Genomic DNA, 25,741 nt, shown 5'->3' with positions numbered 1-25,741 from the left:
TAGTATGGTGGCATTATAGTAAAAAAAATACAAATATTTTATACCGATTATGATTCAAATAGGTATAATTTTTTTTTATTTTATCCCTCTTAACCTAATAGCCGGTGTAGATTAATATTTTCTCTTTTGAATTATGCAATTTCTTTCTCCTTCTCATTCTTAGTCCTTCGTTCTCCTCTCTTATCCTTCCTTTCAGTGTCCATTGTAGCCACCTAGCCTAGATCCGCAACATCTCCTGCGTCCACGACGGTGACCTCAACCCTAGCCTAGCTCCTCTCTTACCTCAGCCAACTAACAGTGGCGGTGAATTCGAAAACGAAGAAGAAAGAACTCTTGTCTCGGTGTGCAGCGCCGAATCCATGGCAAGGCTGACGGAGATGGCGACGTTCTGAGTCCCGTTCTGTACCGCAAAGTTGCGCGGATTTGTGAAGTTCCACAACCTCGCTAAGATTTCGCGGCCAAACAAGAATAATAAGAGGAAGGAGGGAATGGAAGTGGAAGACGGTAGGCCGTGGGGCATAACGATTTCCGTGGTTGAGGTACAAAGACCAGTGGAACAAAGACGAACAACTAACAGCCACGACAACAGATGTTCTCTCTGGAGGTACAAAAAATGTTCCTATTTTGCTCTTAGACTCTAATTTGGACTGCAATTGTGTTAGTTATATGGGTAAGTTGTCTTTGTTTGTGTGCTAAACCAAGAAGCTGAACATAGAAATGAAAATTCTCGTGGAGAATTGAAAGAGATAAAGTCACGAAAATTTTGAGTCTATTACAGGTGTTTGAGATTATAGAGGATTATTTTAGGGTTTTATATGTTAGATTTTGAGTCTATTACAGGTGTTTAACTTTTCATGTGCTATATTATTTTTAATGATTTTGTTGACTCCAGTCTTTGAGGTTGACTTTAAGCCTCTAAAAGTTTTTTTGTTGAAAGAAAGCATGTATTTTACATCAATATTTCCAATATGGTAAATGTTTTCTTTCCAATCATGAAATTCACACTGCTTGTTAGAATTATAGTCGACAATGTACATATACATGTACCAAAGAATCATGGAGTGTTTGTGGTATGATGATATGGGGATTCTTTTTTCTTACATGTATTGGGTTAGGGATCACTTATAACACAAATCTGCATCAATTTTAAAGTACCAAAGCTTATCAATTTTAAGCTGACTATTGACTTTTCTTCTAGGATATTACTTCTAGCTCTTTTGATTGCAGAATTGACTTTCTTATGGAGATCTCATCTATCAGAGAATTAGCTGATATGGTAAGAATTATGAATATCTCTTGTAAATAATGATATTTGAATCTAGGGTAACTTTTTGAGTATGAGAAACAGAGCCAAGTGTATGTAACACACGTCCAGTACTTATTTTTGCTTCTTGCTTCTGATTGATCTATATTGGATAGTCTATAATACTATGGCTCAATCTTCAGACATGATGCCCTTGCAGATGAATTAGCCATGCTGAAGCAAGTAAATGAGTTTGCTGCAAAGGGTCTCAGTCCTCCAAGAAAGAATGGATTTGCCAGGTACTATTTCTTTTGAAAACAAGTTAATTTAATTTGTCAAGTCTTCCTCTTAAGTTCTCAAAAATATTTGATCTTTGAGGTACTGATGCATAGAAGATATGATGGATAACATATGTTTTCCTGGCTGCTTTTAAAATTGTATTTCCCAGGGCATCCTCCATGTCACCAAATGCAAGAATGACCAGAATAGCTTCACTTGAGAACATGCTGAGTATATAATCTAATTCACTTGTTGCAATACCTTCTAAACTTTCTGAGGCAGAAGAACGAGAAAGAGCCATCTCTAATCGTGGACGCTGGAATCAATTGCGTTCATTGGGAGAAGCGAAGAATTTGCTTCAATATATGTTTAATTCTGCTGCACATGCTAGGTCCTTTGACCTATACCTTTTCTCTCTATAATTAATTATATTTTTTTCTTCAATTCTCTATAAATAAGATAACTAAACAATTTTCTAATTGAACAAAGCACAATTGTGATATTGTATACTGTTATGAATTTGTGTGTTGACAATAGGTGCCAACTCTGGGAGAAGGACATGGAGTTAAGGGAATGAAAGATCAAATAAAAGAACTTGTTGGTCTCTTACACCAAAGTGAGATGAAGAGAAAAGAAGTTGAGAAGGAACTAAAAGTGAGAGAACAAGCTAATGGAAGCACACTGGCTACACCACCTTCCGTAAGAATATTGTTACTGAGTTATCTGCTAATTACATTTACTAAAAACTTTAATTAATAAGATTGGAATTCAACTTACTTCCTCATAAGGTAATTTCTTCTTTTTGATGGACGTATTCAGCGCGTCAATTTTGTTATATTTGGTATAGCTAGTTATAGATTCCAAGTACCATAGTTAAAGATTCCAAAGTAAAAAGTTTGTTCTAATTATTTAGTTAAAAGTTTTGAAATTTTGATAGGAAATTTTATTTGGTCCAGAGGGATATTGAAAAAGGAAAATTAATTACTGCATTAAGCTTTAATAAAACTCATGGATTTTATTAAAGTTTTAGAGAAAATCTCTACAGGGAAAATTTATTCATGTAATAATAATAGATCATATATTCTAACTGTTATTTTGTTCCCCTTGACGTGCTCATGAATTTCTTGGCTTTCATGTAGGTTATGCAGAGAATGATATACGTGCTGAATTTTTGTATGATTATAGAAGGAAAGAGTTAGGCTTTGCTATATATTAGGTGATATGTTTTAGGATCAGTCCTATTCATGTGGCTCAGTATTTTTCGAACCACAAGAATTATCTTAGACACATGCATTGGAAATAATAGAGCACTAGGTGCAGGTAAATTAATGGTGACCATTCTTTTTTAAATTTGTCTTCAGTTAAAACTTCTTGCAAACCACTGTCAAACCTGTGGTCTCAAAAAATTGTATTGTCCAATATTCTTTAAACGAATACATAACTGACCTTTCAACTTTTCATTTTGCTATATTTTGTGCTAATTATTAGTTATATATAATTCGAACATTATTATCCAAAAAAGTTTAGTATGGTATTGATCTAACATCCATCGTTTCTTTCAACAGAGTAATATAATTGGTTGTTGAAGTAATGTATATGCCTGCCAGTCTTCAATAATGTTGTCCAAATCTTGGAAATTTTGCCATAATTTTTCACATATGGATGATCTTGGAGGTATGTTGCAATGTAATGTTTGGACAAAGGTACCCAAATAATGAAAAACGAAGATGTCGCTTGCTTGAAGACAATCGTAGATTCTGGACAGACAAACTATCTTGGAAAATAGTCTGTTCATACTAACAGTACAAGTACAAGACACAAAAGAAAGACTTTTTTGTCAAGTCTTGGGAAGCTTATTGTGTATGTTATTCTTTATTGCAAGTTCTTACGGTCCTATGGTGTTTAAGAAAATTGATTTTTGTATATAGGTTCTATGTTGTAGCATTTTTCACATAACAGGAGGAAATTCCTGTGTAGTTTTTTAGTTCTCTAGTACTGGACGTGTGTTATTTTATTATTTAGTAGTTTATGATATGTTTTCTTAGTTATTTAATTGATCATGGTCACTGTTACTTTATAATTTTATATTATTTTGATAATATTTGTAGAAAACGTATATTATTTGTCTTGGAAGTACATAGTATCAATCTTATTTAATAGTTCTTTACAAGTTTCAATGTACATGTAACAGGATGTTCACGAGGAGTAGGCGATATTTTTTTTAACATTTTGTAGATGGTTAGATGTATTTAATATTATATTTTGAGTTTAGGAACTATTTTTTTGTGTAACTAGGTTAGGTAAAAATATTTAGGAACTTTGTTAGGTAAATATAACATTGAGTTTAGGAACTATTTTGATGTGTTAATAATAGAAAATATATTGATTATATTTTGAGTTTAGGAACTATTTAATATTACATTTTGAGTTTAGGAACTATTTTTTGTGCAATTATGTTAGGTAAAATTATTTAGAAACTTTGTTAGGTAAATATAATATTGAGTTTATAAACAATTTAGATGTGTTAATAATAGAAAATATATTGATTATTTTGCTCGTTATAGATTATTTAGACTATATTTTGGGATTGATATGGATAGTAGCACATGCAAATCTACATTTTAAAAGAACTCACTTTTTACACTGGTTATGACTCTAATAGGTATTAAAAAAGTTTCATTTTTTATACCTATTTTAATTTTGACAGGTATAAAAGTAAGTCTATTTATGTGAGATTTTCCATACCTGTTCTACGAACATTAGGTGTAAAACCATTCTTTTATACCTACTCTTGGATCGGTATAGAAAAACAAATACTTCTATACCCCCTACTTTTATACCCGCTCAAAAACAGGTATAAAAAGTCATTTTTAACAAGTATAAAAAACGTTTTTTGGCATAGTGTTCATTTAAAACTATTCCATACTCCTTATATACAAAGATAAACACCCTTTCTATTTACTTATATAATGATGTAATGATGTAGCGGTTAACAACTAAAGTAAGAAAATCGTTCTCAAGTATATTATCTTTCTTTCTTTTCTTTATGTTCTTTCACCTTTATGTTTTCTCCTTAAAGCATAATTATAGAAGATAAAAAAAATAAACTACTATCACATCCAAAAGGTACATAAAAGCTAAATCTACGAGAATTTACAGGAAGCATGTCATGCTTCTTAAGTTTAAGTCTAACTAATGAATGTATACAAGAAAAAGAAACTAAGGTCATTTAAAAATCATAAGAAACATGACAAAAGACAATAGCTTTTTTACTCATGAAATTAATTATTTGTTTTCTTTATTGCGTATTCATGATCTCATAAAAATTAGGAGTTACTTTCTTTTTATTGCATTTCTTTTGGATTTTAATTCTAGTTTATTACTTGTAATTCAACCTGGATCGACATGTGTTTAATGAAGGACCAAATGCATTTGATTCTCAACCAATAATGAAAATAAAGCACACTTAAATAATCGGGTGTACCTTGGAGAGCAAGGAAAGTACGAAATCACATGTTTCATACCTCACATTCTCTATAAGGTTGGGTTAAAAATTCTAATTGTAAAATCTAATCCATAATAATTCAAATTTATATTAATTAGATTTATGTATTTGAATTGTAATTACAATTCACTTAATTAGACTTAGAATGAATATTTTTTAGATTTTGAAAATCCAAAATTAAATTGTGTTTAAATTAAGCCAAAACGATTAAGAACTACATCAAGTAAAGTCGAGATAGATCCAAGGTTGAATAGAGTCAATCTAACCACTGATTGAGCCAATTTGACCACCGATTGAGCCAAGCTGATCTAAGATGAAGGTTGAGCCAAATCGGTCTAAGTAAAGTCAAGTTTTCCTAAGTTGAAGAATAAGATAAGTAGGTGTAGGTAGAAGGTCAACGAAGTTAAAAGGTCAAGCCAAAAAAATTGAGTTGACTTGACTTGACTCAAAAGTCAAGTAAAGTTATCTTGGATCGTAAGTCAAGTTGAGTCGGGCCTTACTCAAAGTTGAGATTAGTCAACCTGGGTCGAGAAATCTAAATGAATTCACTTAGGTCAAAGGTTGAGCCGAGTTGGCCTCGAGCGAATGTTTAGGCGAGTCGGTCCAAATCGAAGATCAACCTAATTTAGCCTAAGCCGAAGTTTAACCTGAGTCAACCTAAGCTGAAGGTTGAGTTGAGTCAGTTCACGTTAGAGGTCGGCCAAGTTAGCCCTTGCCAAAGGTCAAGACAATCAACCTAGGCCGAAGGTTGAACATGGTCAACTCGTGCTAAAAAATCAAATTGAGTTGGCTCGATAGGAAGGTTAGGACGAGTTGGTCATCGCTTAAGATTAAGGCAAGTTGGTCCAAACAAACGTTGAATCTAGTTTTCTTGGGTCAAGGAGTGGATTTGAGTTGGCCCAATATAATTTTTGAGAGGAGTAAGCCTAAGCTAAAGAATCGAGCCACATAAGCCCAAGTTGATGGTCAAGTTGAGTTGACATTAACCAAAGGTCAAACCGAGTTGACTCGGTATAAAGGTTGTGATGAGTCGACCATATCAAAGAATCAAAACGAATTGGTATTGACTAAAGGTTGAACTAAGTCACTCCGATCAAAGATCGAGTTGAGTCGACCTGACCAAACATCGAACTAAGTCACCCCGATTGAAGGTTGAGTCATGTCAGCCCCAACCAAAGGTCGAGCCAAATCATCATAAGGAGGAGGTTGAGTCGAGCCCTCTGAGGTCAAAGGCATTAACTGAAGACCGAGTGAAGTCACCCTAATCAAAGGTCGGATTGAGTCAGCCCCAGCCGGAGGTCAAACCGAGTTATCCCTAGTAAGAGTTCATGTCAAGTCGTCATGGGTTGTAGATCAAGGCGAGTCAGCCCAAGTCAGTGCTCAAGATGAGTCGACCTAAGTTGGAGGTCAAGATGGGTTGACCTTGACCAAAGGTCAAGACGAATTGGCCAATGCCAAAGATTGAAACGAGTCAACCTTAGACAAAGGCCGAGATGAGTCGGTCTCGATCAGAGGTCAAAGCGAGTCGGTCCTGGTTGAAGATCAAGACCAGTCAGTTTGATTCGAAGGTGAAGGTGAGTTGGCTCGAGCCAAAAGGTCAAACTGGGTCATCTTGAGACCAAGGTCTAACTGAGTCCTTCCAATCGAGCTCAAACTCAAGTGGAGCTGAGTTGACACGGTCTAGGTCAAGTCAAGTTAGTCTAGACCGAGGTTTATTCAAGTCACCTTTGGCTATTGTTGAGGTGAGGTGTCCCAAACCCAAGTCAAGTTTGAGTAAACCAAACTCAAGTTGACACAAGTCGATCTAGGTTCAGGTCCAACTTAGTTGGTCTGGTTCATGTTTAATGGATCTAGTGCTCAAGTATGTTAGATCGATCTCATTGGATGTAATCTAATTAACAAAGTAGATTTAATCTAGATTTAATCTAATTTAAGTTGGGTTGAGAAAATCTAAATATAGTTGATCTAGTTAAAATGGATATGAATTATTTTTTCAATATATTTTATGGGATGTAGATTAGAATGACCAGAATTTTTAAAATCTATTTCATGACCACCTTTAAGGTAAACGAATATAAACATCAAATCATAAGTATTTTGCCTTGAGGTGCATCTCATTTGTGGTTCTTCTTAAATTTTACATTTGAATTTGGGTTTTGAATGTCTCTCGTTTTGTATTAAACATTGTATTAAAACCTTAGTTGTAAAATGCCACACTGAGTCATTGTTTTACCCTTTCAAATGAAATGAATTTCTTAAGTAAACTATGAGAACTTTTATCTTGTAGGTGCGGTTCTTTTTTTCTCAATCATATCTTGAAGTTCTTAAAAAAAATCTAGTTAGTCTTCATCTCACTTGTCTTTATTTATTCTCTACTTCTAATCTTATTCCATATTTTTTCATTTCTTTTGTTTCAAGTTTTGACACTAGGATATGTCATTGAATTTGTTTTAAGTGTAAGGTCAAACGTTCACTTAAATTTCTTTTTTAATATTCATACGCTGATTACGTACTCTCCATTTTAAGGTAATATGTTCGCCAACCAACTAGAGATACCTATTATAAGTGCTCTGATACTAAAGTTTGATCTTTTAAAGTAGTTAATGCTAATAAAAGCGTAATTAATGTCGTAACAATTATATATTTATAATTTTCTATTAACTTTTAATTAGGTTGAATTTAATTGGGCCTAATTCCCTTTAAACCTAATTACATTTATATATATTAAAAAGTTATATTAAATAAAATAAAAAATATCAGTATTAACTACATTAATTAAAATAAATATAACTATTAAAAAATAGAATTAATTAAACTAAAATAAACTTTAATGAATATTGCAAATAAATTAAAAAAAATAACAGTGAACTTAATTAACATATTAACCTAAATAAATATAAATATTAAAACTATATAAAATTATCGCTGATTAAAATTTAATTTTGTTTAGTCTAATTTGAAGTCGGAGTCAACTCTATTTTTAATATATTTACTAGTTAACTACAAATATTTTTATAGTTGAAAAAATGACGATTTAATTATATTTTTTGAATAAGAAAGAGACTGTGTAATAACAGATTTAGACCAACTTCAAGGTCAACGCATACAACAATGCAAAATTATATTGGCATGCATTCTCATATATGTTATTTAATTTAATTTTAAGATTCTTAATATAAACAATTATTTTAAATAAAAAGCAAGAATATAAATAATTAAAATACATTGTAATTGATATTCAACTAAAACTCTTGAAACAAAAGTTGACCATAATATTTTTAAAACAGTAATTAATTAATGTATTAATAGGTTAAGATGCAAAGGAAACACAAAAATAATTAATAAGTTTTAAATGTTTGACTAAACTATAGTATGACTCCAAGGAAAAAGGAGATAAAATATGAGAAAAATAATATGAATTATTTCAAGCTTAATATGAAGTCTATATAAATAATGGCATGCTAAGAATGATAATCACACGTTGGTAAGATTGAAAGCTAAGAAGCTGACATAAATAAGAGAAAAGATGGTGAAGAAGGTTTTTGCTTTGGTCATGTTTGTTATGGCTTATGGTTTGGCCATAACAAGTTGGAGTGAAGGTCAAATGCCTGCTACATGTGATGAATATAAGCCATTGTTTGCTCCATGTGTGCCTTATTTGGTTAGTTCAGAGTTTGGAACTCCAACTCCAAGATGTTGTGCTGGAGCTGCTTCGCAGTTTAGTAAAGCAAACAATCCTTTAGCCATAAAAAAGCTTTGTACTTGCCTGGATGCCTCTACAGCTAATTTAGGGTTTCGTTTTCAGAACCTCATACAACTCCCCAAAGCCTGCAATATTAAGCTTTCATTTTCTATTGAAAAGTGTATAAATGGTTAAAATAGTTATCAAACTATTGAAACCATACATTCAGAACACTTGATGGGATATGTGTGTTGATGCATGTAAAACAACTAAATATTATGTAAGGAGGTATCATCGATTTATAATAATGACTCTTACTACGACTTCTATATAAAAGCATAAATATTTATTTATAAAATTTATGTATGTATCTTAATGGTTAAGGGTTCTTGTGTGTGGCTATATAACGAAAGTAATCATGTCTTATAAAAGATAAATAATGAAACAACTAATTAATATTTAGTTTAGTGATTCATAAAGGTGGTTAAGTACATAAAATTTTGAGTAAGACTCTAGTATGATTTTAAATAGACTAGATGCAAATATTTAGTGATTGAAAAAAAAAATAGAGAAAATCTGAATAAAGGGAAGGCGTTACAAACTAAGGTTTGATAAGTCTGAGGATAACACCCATTAGAATTGGAAAATTATTGATAAGATTGCAAGATGTTGGGAAAACCCTAGTAGAGATAAACAACAATTATTTTATGCAAAAATATTTCGATCCATTCTAAATTCCAATAAGGTTAAAAATACAATCCCTACATTCCAGAAAAGATAACATGTTCTAGTGGTCATGTTGACATATTCTAAATGGTCATGGGATTGAATCTTGATATTAATATTTTTATTGTAATACTCCAGCCATGTAATACACATAATCAACTTTGTCTTTTCAAGGTGTGTGATATTCAATTGGGCTTCCAAAAGAGGAATCACCTTGTGTTGCAATGTCTCTTGTGCCTTCTCAAGCCTTCATCTTGTCATGGCTCCACCTAAGTCTTGATGATCCTCATCATGCCCTTGGGTTTTGATGCTTACATCATTCTCTCCCTCTTGAGAAAGACTTGAAGCCATTTCCAAAGCTTTATCATCAGTAGTGAAAGGAGATAAATTAGATATATTAAAAGTATTACTCATAAAATACTTACTTGGAAGATCAATGTTGTAGGTATTGTCATTATTTTTTCTAACACTTAAAAAGGTTAATCCCTCTAGGTTGGAGCTTAGATTTTCTTTGTTTAGAAAACCTTTCTTTCCTCAAGAGTACCCAAACCCAATCTCCAGGTTCAAATATTACATTTTGTCTTCCTTTATTTGCTTGTTTGGAATAACCTTAAATTTTTCTTTCAATTTGTGCTTTGACTTGTTCATATAGTTTTCTCACAAAGTTATCCTTAGCCTATGCATCTTTAATTTTAAAACAGAAATGTTAAGAATAGGTGACAAATCTAATGGAGTTAAGTAGTTTAGCCCGTAAATAATTTCAAATGGAGAACAACTACTTATGCTATGGACAACTCTATTGTAAGAAAATTCAACATGAAGTAAACAGTTTTCTCAAGATTTCAAGTTTTTCTTCAAGATAGTTGTAAAGTACCCAAAGTTCTATTCACTACCTTTGTTTGTCCATTTGTTTAGGATGACAAGTAGTAGAAACAAAAATTTGGTATCTAGCTTACCCCATAATATCCTCTAAAAGTGACTAAGAAACTTTGTATCCCTATCACTACAATACTTCTTCACAGTCCAGGAGATCTAACTACCTCTTTGAAAAACAAGTCAGGTACATGTCAACATCATTAATCTTTTACAAAGAATAAAGAAAGTCATTTTGGAAAATCTATTGACAAACATAAAAATAGATTTTTTTCCCTCCTTGAGTTTGTGGTGAATGCAATACAAACTCCATTGAAATATCAAGCCAAAGACTATTAAGAACAAGGAAAGGATTATACAAACCATGTGACTTAACTTTTGATTTGGCCATTTTACAAGTAATGCAATTTTCATAAAATTTTTGCATATCACATTCCTCGTAGGGCCAATAAAAATGTTCACGCACAATGTCTAAAGTCTTTTAAACCCCAAAGTGTCCCATTAACATTCCCTCATGTGCTTCTTTTACTAAAAGATCCTAAAAGAACACTTAGGCAAATACAATCTTTATCTTTAAACAAATAACCATTGTGCCTAAAATACCAATTGGTTCTAACATTTCTGCAAGTAGCAAAAATATCAGAAGATTCAGAATCATGCAGGTATATTTCTTTCAAGAAATCAAGACCAGATAATTTTGTTTAAATATTAGAAAGTAACATTTGCCTTGAAGACAAAGCATCAACCACAATTTTTTTGCTTTATGACATATAGAAATTGATGGAGGACCATTTGAAGGGAGTCACATTGAACCTTTGATTGGAGCCATCACTAGGATAATGGAAGAGAAAGAAGGACTGCAAAGAACTCTATTTTTGTGGAGAATAGTTTATTAGCTAGGAGAATATGCATTTCTGCGATTTGGGTTTTGCTTGCGAGAGGTTGGTGATGATGTTGGTGGCTCTTCACCGTTGCGGCATGAATCGTGCTTCTGGTTTGAAGGAGATTCCTGGTTCTCAGGGTTTTGATCTTATGTGTTTCAGTTTGATGGTGGTTGGTGGAGAATGAAGAAGCTTCACGACGACGTTGCTCAAAGACGCGATTCGGTTTCGCGATGTTTGTGGCGGAGCTTTTGGAACAACGACGCAGCCAATGCGTGATATGTTGGCGAAAGGTTTTTGGGTAGGGTTTCGAAATCTCTAATGATGGAGGTGCGAAGATGGTAATTGACCATGAGCGAGGCGATGGTGGCTAGGGTTAGGTGGTGGCTAAGGTTTCTGTCTAGGAGGAAATTAGGGTTTCTGGAGGTAGGAAATGATGATGGCGTGTCAAGGGTGATGTATCCACGTCAGCCAATAACTGCCATGTAATTCACTGATTGGTGTTGAGGATATTTTGTCGTTAATGATTTAAACGTCGTTAGTCAAAAACACAAAATTAAGCACAAATTACGATATAAGATATTACATTGAACATTAAAAAAAGGAGTCCCACATCGGATAAAGTTGACGAAAATAGGGACCAACAGTGGTATATGCCTTTAATTTACTTTTGAATATATAAACACAAGCAATGTTTTTATTACAAGTACATAATCAAATAACTCTTAGAGAGATGATAAAATCAATACAATGAAGTATGATAACTTGAAAGACTTTTTCTTGTTCTAAGAATAGGCTCAGATGATGTAAGCTTTCAGAGAGAATAACAACGTAACAATTCAATGATAGCAAAAGTTCCTATATTCACTTTTGCAAGTCCTCCTTATATAGCTTTCTTCAAAAGATGACTGTTACTCAGAAAGAGTTAACCTTTTTTATTGTAGATGGCTTCAAGTACTAAGATTTGTACTATTTTGCATTTTGGGAAGAGCAACAATTCTTTAGCCGTGAGAGTTTTAACAACTATGGCAGGACATAAAGCTTTAAGGAAAGATTCCATGAAAGTCTTCCTATTTCATAACATCTTTTTGATCCATGTATAGTGTTTTTGAGTAAAGCTTGGTATTGTCATTATCTTCACAGATAAAGAAAGAAAAAGCAAAGCAAACAAAGATACAACATGCTCATGCATTTAATTTTCTTACGTTAAAAGAGCGTTTAAGCATGATTCATAATATTAGCATTTTAAACGTGAGTCTATGCTTTTCAAAATAATGTCTCACTTAATAAAATGTTCAGGGTTTACTGCTTCTTTCTTTAGTTGTGATTTTGTCAAGTATTGTTTACTCTTCTATAACCGACACGTCATAATTTATCTTGCTAGCATTTAAAGGATATTCTAATATGCACTTTGCTTAGATGTTATACTTCATTAAACAATATTTCATTAAGTATTTACGTTAAACTTCAAAATTCAAGTTTCTAGATAGTCTAGTATCTCTAGACAATCTTGTCTTAACAATCTCCCCTTTTTTATGTTTAACTAAAGCACATGCTAAATAAAATATGTTTATGAGAGTTTTGAAAGGATTTAGACGATATCGGTCAAAGTCTAAAGATTTCGAAAGGCTTCTAACAGGTTTTTAATGTTGTTGTTCAAAGTAAAATTGTATCCTTTTGGATTGTTTACTCATCTCACATTTTAAACGATATACATTCATAGTATATATATATATATATATATATATATATATATATATATATATATATATATATATATATATATATATATAAGCTATAAGAGCAAATGAGTTTAGACAATATGTTTATCATAGCGTTTATATATGAGATCTATTGAATAAAAAATAAGTTTAAATGATATCACATGGCATTTATATATATCAGATTTATTAGATTAAAATAAATCTAAATGATATCTCATAGTGTTTATATCAGAGCTATACAAATATACGAGTGATATTTATTAATAGGATTAGACATTACTTAGATAAATTTTAATCATGTTAGTCATAATAAAATGAGAGCCAAAATATAAAAGTAGACTATTCAATATCAAATATGAATGATGTATGACTTTCATAAGTCAAATCATTTATGCAATGCATACGTATATCAGAGCAAATCAACATATCATATATACCAAAGCAAATAATGTATGTCAAATCAAATGTATAAACAATATCAGAAGAATGGAGTGGTATGAAAATGTATCAAAGTAGATGATTGTAAAATTTGTTCTCAAAGTATATTCAATGTTTTAACAAAGATTATATGAGTGCTTTGCCCTAGCTCATGTACTCCCTCTAGTTCCCTCTAACTTAGATAACCTATAAGTGTTTAGCACTACAAATAACTTCCCGTTTTTCTATCTTTTTCTTTTGTAAAAATCCCTTTTTAAACCCTTTCAGTTTCTAAGTCTTTAAAATTAGGCTAGTTTGTGATTTGGATGTTAATTAGGGTTTTCTTGAAGAATTGTATTTAAGTGAGTGTTTTAGAGGAATACATAAGTTTTTGTTTAAATTTTGGTTCTTTCTTTTCCAAGTTTAGCTTATTTTAATTGTAATCATCAGTTTTTTCCATGCCCTAAGTAGTCGGTCACACTATTGCAATATGTACCGGTAGGTACATACAGTACATATACCCCTAAGCCTTGAGTGTGGGTGGAGACAAAAGCCAAAATAGTTTGTTGTCGCTTAATTGTTCCTTTGAAAATATGATTGGTGGTTATAGGTGGATGTGTTGTCTCGTGAATGTGTTGATTCCTCGCACACATGCCGCTAGCAATAGCATTGAATTCGTGGATCTGGCGATCTTGGTGGCACCCATGTCCCTTGGGTTTTCTATAAATAAAGGCAAGTGGTTTTGTCATTTTCACCTCTTCTATTCATGCCACTCTTCTTTGACTGCACAATTTTTATTTTTCTTTCTTGTTTAAGATAATAATATCTGTTATTAACATTTCCTCATCGGAAGGATCCTCTAGTTGGGAAGGTATGGGATATACAAATGGCACTTCTTTGTCGTCTTCATCACTCGAATCATCTTTAGGTGATCAGAGTTGACCAAATGGAATTTACCGAATCATACTACACTTGTACATACTACAAATAAAGGTATAATCGAGGATGGGAACCAAGATAAGGGTAAAAAGAAGGCCATGGAGAAATAGAGTAGTCACTCTTAAGGAAATTCATGTCGACATGGCAATTGAAGGGGACAAGCTAAACCTGCAAGAAATTCTAGGGTATGATTAGGTCGTGCATGAAGTCCACAAGTATGTTACCCAATTCTGACAAGGCAATTTGCATTCTCCTCATCATCTCCCTTAAATCCATCTGATTGTCCAAAGCTTCCTTCGATACAACTCATTACATTCCTTTTGGTTACCATGTGAGCTTAAGGAGTTCTCACTCAACTCCACGATAGATGTCAAAATGTTTTGAGTATAAGATCCACTTAAAACAGTTTCCTGGTCTTCACACTCTAATGTTGTCCTTTTTGTACAAAGGTAATTATTCACCAACTAATCTTTGTGCAAAGGTAATATTATTCCCCAACTAATCAAAAATTACCTGGTAAATATATACTCTAATATTAAAGTCAACTCAAATTTGATTGGTTAAAACAATTAATGTTATAATAAAAGTATAATTAATATTTCAACAACCATACATTTGACTTATATCTATTAACTTATATCTATAGCTTTTTCCATGAGCTTTTAATTAAAATCAATCTAATTACGATTCAATTCTTTAAACATGATTAACATGTTTATGCTAATTAGATGTTTAACTGATTTTAATTGTAATCAATCGATTTTCTCCATCACAGTATTGCAATCAACATGTATCGGTCAATATATAGAGTACAAAAATTCATAACTCAAACTCGAGCATGAGCTAATCTCATGTGCAAAAGGGAAACTCATTTTTCTTGTGATACAAGGAATTTAATTAATTGAATTGCCTCCATTGCAGATTGGATGTAATAGATTGTAAGTGAGGGGTCACTTTTGTAGAGGTGAATAAACAAGACAAAAAAAATTATAATGCCACAGTACAAGAAAAAGAATGACATCAATTTTATAGCCTGTTCTAGGATTACAACAACAGGAGGTAGAAAAGCCTCTAGCTCAAACTACACCCTTAATTAGGCCATTATTCTGAAAAGAGTCTAAAATGAAATTTTAAGCAAACATAAACTACATGAATCAACGGATTCATGCTACAAACATGACATACAGAAACTAACAAGTGATTAAGTAAATCTCTCTCATCTACTTATTCTTGCATCCGGTAAGATAGGTCCGTGCAAGCAAGAAATACTTCTCTTTCTGTCTTTTGTACTCCTTGTATCGAAGGAAAAAGTAACCAAGATAATCAAATTCAATTGGGGACATCTTTGCCTGTTTATCATCAGAAACAATATCAACAAACAATAAAGGACGTCGTTCGACTAAGAAAGCATTGAGAATAAAAGAGGAAAATATACTACCTGAATCACACCCCACAATGCCCAGAAAACGTGAGAGGCAAGGGAAAATGTATTTGCCTCAACATACAAAGCTTCAAGATCTTTCTCGGACACCTGTATTATATTAAGTAAATGATGATCTTAAAGAAACACAGGAGATATCTATTATAGGACACGAAAATAAACTTATATTCATATTTCCAATAACTTATGTACCCTGAAGTGCAAGTGTCTTCATGCTACAATATTGCTATATATATGCAACAAGGCATACTGAGATAAGGCTATTTCAAGTTAAAGTCAAATTTGAATAAACTTCAAGGGTACGACAAAAGTGTGGATTTCGGGAAGATATTTAGGCAGTTTTATGTAACAAAGATCAGTCTTAGGCACACCAGCAAAAGGAAACATCACTCCAACAGGAAAGGCAACCTAATATAGTTGATACACCAAAGGGCTAGAGTGTCGAAGTGATTAAAGGCTAATGGAAAATAAGATGATCATGGCATAATTGATGGATTGTGTACATCTTATTTTTTAGATGATTGACAATCTGGAGACAGTGAAATAAAATACAAAAGAAATATTTAATCCCATTCAGTGTGATTGGTACCTCATGGGGTCTTTCAGGTTGTAAGTAATGCCTGAAGAAATGATATTGTTCATTTATATTTGGGTACCTGCATTATGAAAATGATGAACTGAAGTAACAAACAGAAACCTAATTAAAAGAGAGAAGCAAGGATAAAGAACTCACAAGTCGAAGTCACAATCAAAACCAGCATATTCTGCAAAGTGGTTTCCTATGTCATAGCCTCTATAGTTGTATGATGCATATTCATAATCAATGAAGTAAAGTTTATCTGGAGAAATGTCAGACTAAATTAAGAAAAAAAAAAAGATGAAAACCTCATCAATTAATAAAAAAGCTGGTTATCTAAGCATCATCTCTTCACATGTGAATGTTAAAATATTTGTGAATTCCAGAGTTTGTTATAAACTGAGAATGAATAAATTCACATCAGAAATTCCTGTTAACAAGCAAACTAATTAAAAAAACAAACGCATTACTTATTCAAAAAAATACTCATTGTGTTGGTTTATGACTAATGTTGTGTACTTCTTCTGCTTTAATATAAATCCCGAATAATTAAAATTGGAGTTAGTATACTAAGCTCATGATCCAAACGGTGAGGTAATTTTGCACTCATTTAGCAACCATTGAAGAAAAACAGATATAACAATTTTTCTTGAACAAAACCATGCAACACCGCTACATTCTTAATTTTGATAATGTTTCCTAATCCGAAATAAGTAAATTGTACCAATGCTTGGCTCATGAGTATATCATACACACATTTTACGAAGAAAGATAAAGGAAATATTAATATAGAACTCTCAACTCTTGAGAGTGAGTTCATAGACATGGCGTGCATAGAATAGCAAGCACAATAAATAAGCTACTGTCTTTTCTACAATAAATAAATAAATACATTAACAAGTAGAAGCACAGGCATGCTTACAAGCGAGTTATTTAGATACCTTCTTCATGATTAATCATTATATTTCCAGAAAGCAAGTCGTTGTGAGCAAAAATTACAGGAGATTTGAGTAGATCACACAATCCCTGTCACAAAAAAAAAAAAGAAATATATATATATATATATATATATATATATATATATATATATATATATAACCTAGTCAAGAGAAGAAATTATGACCATAAATAAAATGAACCAATGACTACAACTAATTTAGCCTTTTCAATAAAAAAAATAGTTTAATTAAGTTTTAAGTATCTCATAAATTTGGGTATTTTAAATTGAATCCTTATCAAAAAATTGTTTTATTGAGTGCTCAAATGTTTTCTTATTTTCGTTTAAATACCTCACCGTTTGATTTTTGCCATTTACGGTATGGTGTAACCGATACTTCTCATCTATAACTCACCGATCAACTCATTTTTTTCTCTCCAACTCGCTCCTTCCCTTTCCAATAGAGTTGATTGGCAAGTTGGAGATGGGAAGACGAAAGTAATGGCCATGTCATCCCGGCAAAATCAAACGGTAGGATACTAAGGTTAAAACGAAAAATATTTGATGCACTCAATAGAGCAAAAATTTTTAATAGGAACTTAATTGAAAAAATCCCTAATTTTTAATAAGGTTAAAACTTTATTAAGCCAAAAAATAATCTTCACAAGCACAAATGAGATGGAAAAGATTATGCCTGGAAACTTTGGCCCTTTCTTTGTTGGGCATGTCCTAATAAATATTTAGTAAAAGTGTTTGGACATTGACAGCAAAAAAGATGGTAGTCACCACTAAAAATATAAACTTAACTTTCAAATCTAGTTATTAGAGTTGGACTTCAAATATGTTGGTAATTTATATTCGTTTGACCCCTGCATTACAATCAAAGATAAAAACAAATATAACAGCTAAGAAACGTCGGAAAGAGCAAGTACCTTGAGCTCAACAATTTCATCATGAATTTCCTTGAATGAAATCGTTTCATAAGTCTTCTGGATTTCACTATCATCAAATTTAAGAACAGATGCTGGAAGAAAAAGTGGCTACTCAAATACTAATAACACCAATCTTTCAGGCATAAACATACAGAAGCCGTTGTCAAAAGCATATTGCATGAGGTTAATCTAGCTTGATGATAGTTTTAATATATTGAAGCAGTACATCATCACATAGGACTAAGAATACAGAATGAAAAGCGTAAGAAACTTTTAGGTAACAAAAAACACACCCTAAATAGATTGTATTTTTATAAATAATTCTATTAGTCCAAAAACAATGACAGATTTTTCACAAGACATAAATAACAGGTCATTCTGGTATTATAAGTTACTTTCAAAATATTCCCTAGCATGTGATCTTTAAAAAAAACAGTTGCTTTCAAAACTAAAAATCAGAGAATGGTGAAACTGAAAAGACTAAAAAGGGGAGTTCAAAACTTCAGAGAAGGAATGATAGAAATCAACAAATCAAATTGACTTCAAACAAAATTACAGAAGTAACTCATCAATTGAAATAGAATCGGACAGAGACCACACTAGAAGAAAGAAAAGATAATAGACCTTTCTCAAAGAACTTCCAAACATCATTCCATAATTGAGGTTCCTTTGAACCTGGAATTTCCACATAATGAAATCTTTTAAGTTGCTTAGCTATTTTAGCAGCAAGCTTTGGTTCCCGCATATCTGCCACGGAGAAAATATATTCACGAAGTCATTAAACCAGTGTAGCGGTAAACAAAGTATAATAACAGATAATTGAGAACTTCAGCTTAGAGCCTCCTCATGATCAAAAGTCAGCATCAAGTCTTAGGTTGGGTTAGGGAAGTACATAGTTGCTACATTTAAAGATAGTTGAACATTCATGAAGTTTTCCCATTTGTACCTGAAGGTGATAGAGTTTGAGCATTAATAAAAGATTGCACCATGCCATTCCCAAATATGCCGAGCCACTTAGCACCAAATCCTGCAGCTGTGATGAATTTGGTAGCCTAAACACCAAATTTTACACCAAACTTCAAGTAAAACCATTGAGTAAAATACAGATAAGCAACTAATTTAACAATTATAAACTAAAATCTTTTTTCACCATCAGAATTCATATCTTTCTCTGATCACAATCTACAACCGACATCCTCCGTGCACATCTAAGCAGGGATATAAATGAATAGTATACCTACAATTTCAACAAGTTTTCTCTTTCTTTTCTTATGGATTAATGAACAAAGTTTTGCAGCACATCATCTACAAGGGACTTGTGTTGATGTGGATTTCAACAGTTTTTGAAGTCGTGGTTTGCTTATCCCTTCCTAATAAGTATTATTTTAACTTTTAATTTGACCTTATCTCTGTGTCAGAATAAAAGAAAATGAAATCCATAATACATACTCAAGAAATTATATATTTATATTGAAAGACATTTTTAAATCCTACTCCCAAAAAGTATAAAAGCCATGCAACATCATCTAACATAGGAAACAAAAATTTGCATAAGATTATTTTAATTATTTTCTTATGCTGCTTCAGAAAGTGGAGAAAAATAATTCAACAATAATAAAGGAATAAATAATTGTATTACCAAATTTATCTCAACTGAAGATTAGTAAGCTCAAAATGAAAGCTAAAGTTTAACTTTACAATTAGAGGTGTCAATTTATCCCTGTGTGTGTCCAAGGGCCAGCTCACTATAATGATCCAATTTTTTGCCACCTAACGAGGAGTTTTTAAGCCCACTTAGTAAGGGGGTGGACCATGGCTTAAAGGCTTCCAGCCAACAAGTTATGTCTATATCAAAAGATGTTTTCCTCAGCTGATTACAAAAAAAATAAATAATTTCAACTCGACCGGACTAGAGTTCCTGAACTTGATCTCAAACAAAATAACTTTAACTCAGCCTCAACCTAAAATATCTTTAACTAAACCAAAGACATAGTACATTAGTTTAACCCCAATAAAGGTAATTTTTACTTGACCTCAATCTCGACTAGAGTATCTTGAACCCAACCCTTTGGGTATGTTCAACTCAACTTTGACCAAGATATTTCAATTCCATCTCTACTAAGGCATCTTCTCCATGGTCTCAGCCGTATATCAGCCTTAACCAAAGCATCTTTAGCTTGGCCATGGCTAGACCATTGTCAGTTCAACCTTGACCAAAGTATTTTTACCTTGGCCTCAATCACATTATTTTGAACTCTACCTCAACTAGACTAATTTCACACCAGCCTCTACCAGAGCATCTTCAACTCAATTTTAACTAGGGTATCTTCAACTCGACCGCGACCCAGGCATTTTCAGCTTGGCATTGCCGGAGATCAACTTCGGCTTGACATTAGCCAAAACATCTCCAGTCTGGGCCTACGTCAAAATTTTAAAATTAAGGCTCATGGGATGACCCAAACCCACATGGGTTGACCTGGTTTGACAAATCTACTTGCAATGGTAAATCGATGAAAATCTTAGCCCATCAACAAATAATAAAATATGATACAATCCTGGAAAGTATTACTGCAAGCTTGCCACAAGCATACGTACATTTCAGTTACCCCTAACTTTCAATTATTCATCAACCAGAGAACAACATTGCAGAAATAACAAGAAGATATAGACGGCTACATCAACACTAGATGACTGCAATATTTGACTCAAGAAAGGACGCACAAGCATTCAGTGACATGGCTAGTTTTGTATGTAATCATGCAGTAAAGTGTCTAACCTGCAATTCCCGCTGACGATCTATAATGTACTCAGTGTTGGGTCCATACAATCTGATGGTTATAATTTCCTCAATACAATTTTCTTGTTTAACTGAAACCTTGAGTACTGACAGACAATGACAAATGCATCAACCACATCAACAACAACACAATACTACGGATGAGCGACAAGCAATTAAACAACCAGATGAAAGTTTAGCTGACTCTATTTCTGGATTTGTGAAGTAAACCGTTCACCAGACATAGCCGTTCAGCATGTGAAAATCAATCTTGAGATGAACAAAAAATTTATTCTTTCTTCAAAAAAACAACATCAACAGAACAACTCACACAAATTTGTAATTCCCCCGGATATTTTCTCAATATCAAAGCAAGAATCATCCAAATCTGCCCACGCCTTGAACATGTCCTTGCACATATTTCTGCAAGAAACAAAACGAAAAAAAAAAAGAAAAAAAAAAGGGAAATGATGCAATTTCAAGAATACAGATGAAACTGATTTAGCAACATTTAATAACATAAATAAACAAAAAATCAACGGTTCAACATCGAAAGACGTATTCTATTATAGGCATCACACCCCACTCAACACCTAATCCAAAGAAATTGAACATTTCTAATTAATCTAGAACCACCAAACCCCAATTGATACGTCTTCCCAGCAAAACCTGACCCTCCCACTTTCCCACCTTTTCCCAGCAACCATACCAAGAAACAAAGAAACCCATGAAAGTTCAAACGAGAAGCGCGCGAAAAAGGAAAAATCAATACTTTATTCTTTATTTTTATTGAAAACAAAAGAAAAAAAAATGAGAATCACGTACAGGACGAGAGGTGTCATATGAGGAAGTTCGAGCGAAGGGTCGATGGCAAGCTGCGAGGGATGAATCTTCGAGACATAGTCGTGGCTAGCTTGCTCTGCAACTTCAACGGGGTTCCAGATCTTAACCTCTGCACCCATTGATTGAACCAAACGAGAAGAGAGAGAAAAAACAAATATCGAAGGAGGGCAAAAAAGAAGAACACGGTGATGGAAAATGATGTATGAAGAATATTTTGTTGTGTGGTGTTGCGTACGTTCAAATCAGAGGTGTCTCCTGCTATGGCGTTAAGAGGATTTTTTGTTGTCCCACTAAATAACGAAAATGGATTTTCTGCGATCTGAAAGAGGCGGTGCCGTTATAAATCTGACCGTTAATCCAAGTTTTTCTTTTCTTCGTGTAATAAAAAGATAGTTGAATGATTTCATTAATATGTGCTTTTTATATGTGTTTTAATTTGATTTTTATTTTAGAAAACTTAGTGCAACGTGGTCGTTTTTATTAGTATTATATTAATAATATTAAAAAGGTGTTATACTGCATGTGGTAGTACTATCTCTTTTACAACATGTGTGACAAATTTTTATTTTTAAAAACAAATTAAAAAAATCACGAATACATAACACATTTTTAACATTAGTATAGTATTATAGAAAAAGACCGGATTATATGAAATTATAAAAAAATAAAAACTAAATTAAAAAATATAAAAATAATCGATTTAAAAAAAATTAAATTAAAAAACATGATCAAAATTAAAGGATTTAAAATATTTATAGATAAGTTTAAGTTGGGCTGAGATCTATGCACTTTTTTTGAAACTGCAGAGGATCTTAATTCCGATATGACCAATTTAGAAAGCACACGCCACCGCCTATTTTTCCGTCCGGCGTCATTGTGATTTGACGCCTCCTTAATTAGTTGATTTTATAGATTCTTAGTTAGTTAATTTAACGTTGCTTCCGGCAACAAAACACCATTTCCTAAAATAAATAATCATAGTCAAAATTTAGTTCAGATTCCGTACGTCATATAAATATATATAAATTTTTGGATTTTTTTTCTAATTTTACTTTTAATATCTAAATTTTGTAACATTTTATCTTTTGAATTTTTCTCTTTCCTACAAATTTGGGATACATGTCTAATTGTACTATATTTTTTAATTCATTATTTATTCAAACTAGTTGACTAAGAATTAAAATATAAATTAAAAAAAATACACCAACTCTTGCAAAAGAAAATGGAAACATTATAAGTGAAGGTTGTAACATAAGTTTGTTTTGGACAAATTTTTCAAACTAATTCAATTAGATGTTAAAGTAGGTTTGTTAATGGTATTAAAAATAGTTGGCAAGATGATGACTTAGAGAGATAAATCAAACAAAAAGGTAATTTGTGTTGTATTTTATTATCCTATGTAACTAATAAAGAATTTTATTAACCATAGAAAGATAAGTATTACTTTTTAGGTTTAATAGCCAATTTAATCCTCACTTTGGTTGAAAAATCTCAATTTAGTCCCTCGTTATAAAAGTGTTTTGAATTAGTCCTAACTTTTAAAATAGTGGATTAGATTGGTCCTTTCTGTTAAATATAAGTTAACAAAATTAATGGATGATGATGTGACACAACTTAAAGCTAACGAGGGACCAATCTAACACATCAGCTTTAAGCTGTGTCACATCATCATCCATTAATTTCGTTAACTTATATTTAACGAAAGGGACCAACCTGACCCACTATTTTAAAAGTTAGGACTAATGTAAAACACTTTTATAACGAGGGACTAAATTGAGATTTTTCAACCAAAGTGGGGACTAAATTGGCTATTAAACCTACTTTTTATCACTTATGACTTATGAGAGCACATAATTTTCTTTTAGAATAACTTCTAATATTTAACTGAGATTTATTTTTAAGTACACAATATTTCTTTATATTAATTACATAAAGTTTATGCCAGCTATATAATAATAAGTTGTTTGATATTACAAGAAAACTTTTGCTGAGAGGATATTGCAGAGAAACATTCCTTATTTTAATAATAAGTTGTTTGATATTACATTTAATACATGACACAAAACTTCATGAGGCACTTAAAGAATGCACCGTTAAAAAAAGATGTTGCCAACATGGATAATTTTTTTTTCTATCAAGATAAATTACTTTACCATTTCTCCAATTTCTTAAATTAATTTTTGTAACGAATTTTCACAACATATGGAATGAATAAGCCAATATTTTTTACTATTACAAATACTAGATAAGAGAATGAGAAAATAACACAATGATTGGATAACGTACTGAAGGACAAATGCTCACTTACATGAGACAACAAACAACACTTTTTTTGTTAAATGTAGAGCAACGTGCATATGAAAGATAGCAAGTGGTTCTGGAAATAACCCTACTCAAGTAAAGTTTAATAAAAAAAAGTTGGATTGGTTTCGTGCTATTGCCAGCCTCTACCACACAGAAATATTGTAGTAGACAGGAAGATCAAGACATTTTCTCTTTGCAACTTTCCCCTACATTACCTTTACAAAATATCTCTTGCCAACAAATAACACAAACATGACAGAGCTAATAAACTTTGTGCTAAAAAAAGAAAAGCAACCTTCCAATTTTCTCTTTGATCATGACACTTGATACAATAAATTATTCAAAATAGAGGCAAGAAGATGGTGACCGTAATTACAACTGACCATGTACACTTAGATGTACAATCATGGTATTGGAATATGCATAAATGAAGGCAAAGACTCATTTAGTAGTAACTTTTGATAAGAGGAGCATAAGATTTTTCTTGTGAAGAAGACGAAAAATCTGACAGAAATATAACAAGCAAGGTGATTCACAATCAAGCTAGATGAATTATGGTGTAAATATGTGGCAAGTTCAAAAATCTTCAATTTTTATGTTCATATGTGTTTGTTGTATTTAAACATGCATACAACGCTTTGGGATGTACATTGTTCATGTTTGTACCTTGGAATGATTATCTAAAATATATGGTCTTTTTGAAGAATTTAAGCATAACAACTTTTGAACAACTTGTAGTGAACTACATTTGTGCCCAAACACATAAATGAAAAGAACTTGAAAGGATTGACCAATCACTAGTGCACTAAAGGAAAATGACAGCGGTTATTTTTGCCTATATGCAGCGGTTGACAAACCGAGTTATATATAGGCAAGACAAAAAGAAGTAGGCATTTTGCTTTGGTTCAGAACCGAGACAAAAAGGAGTAGGCTTTTGCCTTAGTTCAAATGCAATCGAGGCGGTAGAGGGTATTTAATATATTTTTTTTAATTGTTTTCCTGCGAGGTCTATTGCCTCGGTTCCTTTGAAGCAAGGAAGTATGGGGTCTTCCACTTCGGTTGGGGTTAAACCAAGACAATATAGGGTATTTTTTTTATTTTTATTTTCGTCAAATTTTTTTATTTTTTATTAGGTTAAAGAAGATGTCATGAGTCCTATCAACAATGCATGGATCCGATAATACTCTTTGAAGAACGTCAACTGTGGAGTCATGAATTTGTAGATGTCCTAGCTGGGATGTCACTTCCTCCTGTTCATTCTCACTCCATGGAATAGATTCCAAATATTCTAGGCATGATGCAACCCCTAAGATCAAACATGATTGTTGTCGATACCTACAAATAACGCAAGTAAAAGTAAGAACATAAGAAACTAATTGCAGTCAAGAAACAAGGACAAAAAGAATGTACAAAACAACGAACATCAACCTAAGCAAGCTCAAAACTTTAGAAACCTTGAGCAAACTCAAAACTTTAGGAACCTTGAGCAAACTCAAAACTTTAGGAACCCCATCGCCCATGGAACACAACTTGGTCTTGAGATCCTCGTAGTGCATCAAAATCACAGCTTCCACACACACTTCCACGTCGTCGCAGTCGTTGATCTCCACCGAGTGCGACACCGCACCGTTTTTGTTCTTAATTCCATTTTTTTCTCTTTAT

At 32.4% G+C, this 25,741-nt stretch overlaps 1 protein-coding gene and 1 long non-coding RNA gene across 7 annotated transcripts; one reads left to right on the top strand and one right to left on the bottom strand.

Annotated features, from left to right (window-relative positions):
• The first annotated feature begins 110 nt into the window (after positions 1 to 110).
• On the top strand, positions 111 to 3,575 carry LOC124824681 (uncharacterized). 5 transcript variants are annotated; one of them, XR_015784120.1, is made up of 6 exons: positions 111 to 604; positions 1,199 to 1,276; positions 1,464 to 1,542; positions 1,692 to 1,913; positions 2,060 to 2,842; positions 3,088 to 3,575. It is a non-coding gene; the product is annotated as an uncharacterized LOC124824681 (long non-coding RNA). The 5 variants fall into 5 exon arrangements; XR_015784121.1 differs by having other exon boundaries at positions 115 to 604; positions 2,060 to 2,221; XR_015784119.1 differs by having other exon boundaries at positions 115 to 604; positions 2,060 to 2,221; positions 2,662 to 3,575.
• Positions 3,576 to 15,270: 11,695 nt separating this feature from the next.
• LOC148203388 (putative ethanolamine kinase) lies at positions 15,271 to 22,122 on the bottom strand. Of its 2 annotated transcripts, XM_088106085.1 has the most exons (11): positions 21,758 to 22,120; positions 21,264 to 21,355; positions 20,933 to 21,039; positions 19,103 to 19,208; positions 18,781 to 18,903; positions 18,157 to 18,248; positions 17,229 to 17,313; positions 16,444 to 16,549; positions 16,300 to 16,366; positions 15,708 to 15,800; positions 15,271 to 15,618 (listed from the first exon to the last, which is right to left on the bottom strand). In XM_088106085.1, the coding sequence occupies exons 1-11, from the start codon at positions 21,892 to 21,894 to the stop codon at positions 15,490 to 15,492; spliced, it is 1,137 nt and encodes a 378-aa protein (XP_087962211.1). In that variant the 5' UTR covers positions 21,895 to 22,120; the 3' UTR covers positions 15,271 to 15,489. The 2 variants fall into 2 exon arrangements, with proteins under 2 accessions (XP_087962211.1, XP_087962212.1); XM_088106086.1 differs by lacking the exon at positions 20,933 to 21,039 and having other exon boundaries at positions 19,103 to 19,189; positions 21,758 to 22,122.
• Positions 22,123 to 25,741: the final 3,619 nt, after the last annotated feature.

Source organism: Vigna umbellata, chromosome 2, assembly GCF_029865625.1.
Source record: "Vigna umbellata cultivar VRB3 chromosome 2, Vumbellata_1.0, whole genome shotgun sequence".
Lineage (NCBI taxonomy): Eukaryota > Viridiplantae > Streptophyta > Magnoliopsida > Fabales > Fabaceae > Vigna > Vigna umbellata.
The sequence above is the reverse complement of the archived record's forward strand: the minus strand, read 5'-3'. Positions and strand labels throughout refer to the sequence as shown.

Coding starts and splice junctions, on each gene's coding strand:
- LOC148203388 (XM_088106085.1), bottom strand. CDS start 21,894: ATGGGTGCAGAGGTTAAGATCTGGAACCCCGTTGAAGTTGCAGAGCAA. Junction 18,249..18,780: donor TTGGAAGTTCTTTGAGAAAG/GTCTATTATCTT, acceptor TTTTTCTTCCAG/CATCTGTTCTTAAATTTGAT. Junction 15,801..16,299: donor AACCTGAAAGACCCCATGAG/GTACCAATCACA, acceptor AATATAATACAG/GTGTCCGAGAAAGATCTTGA.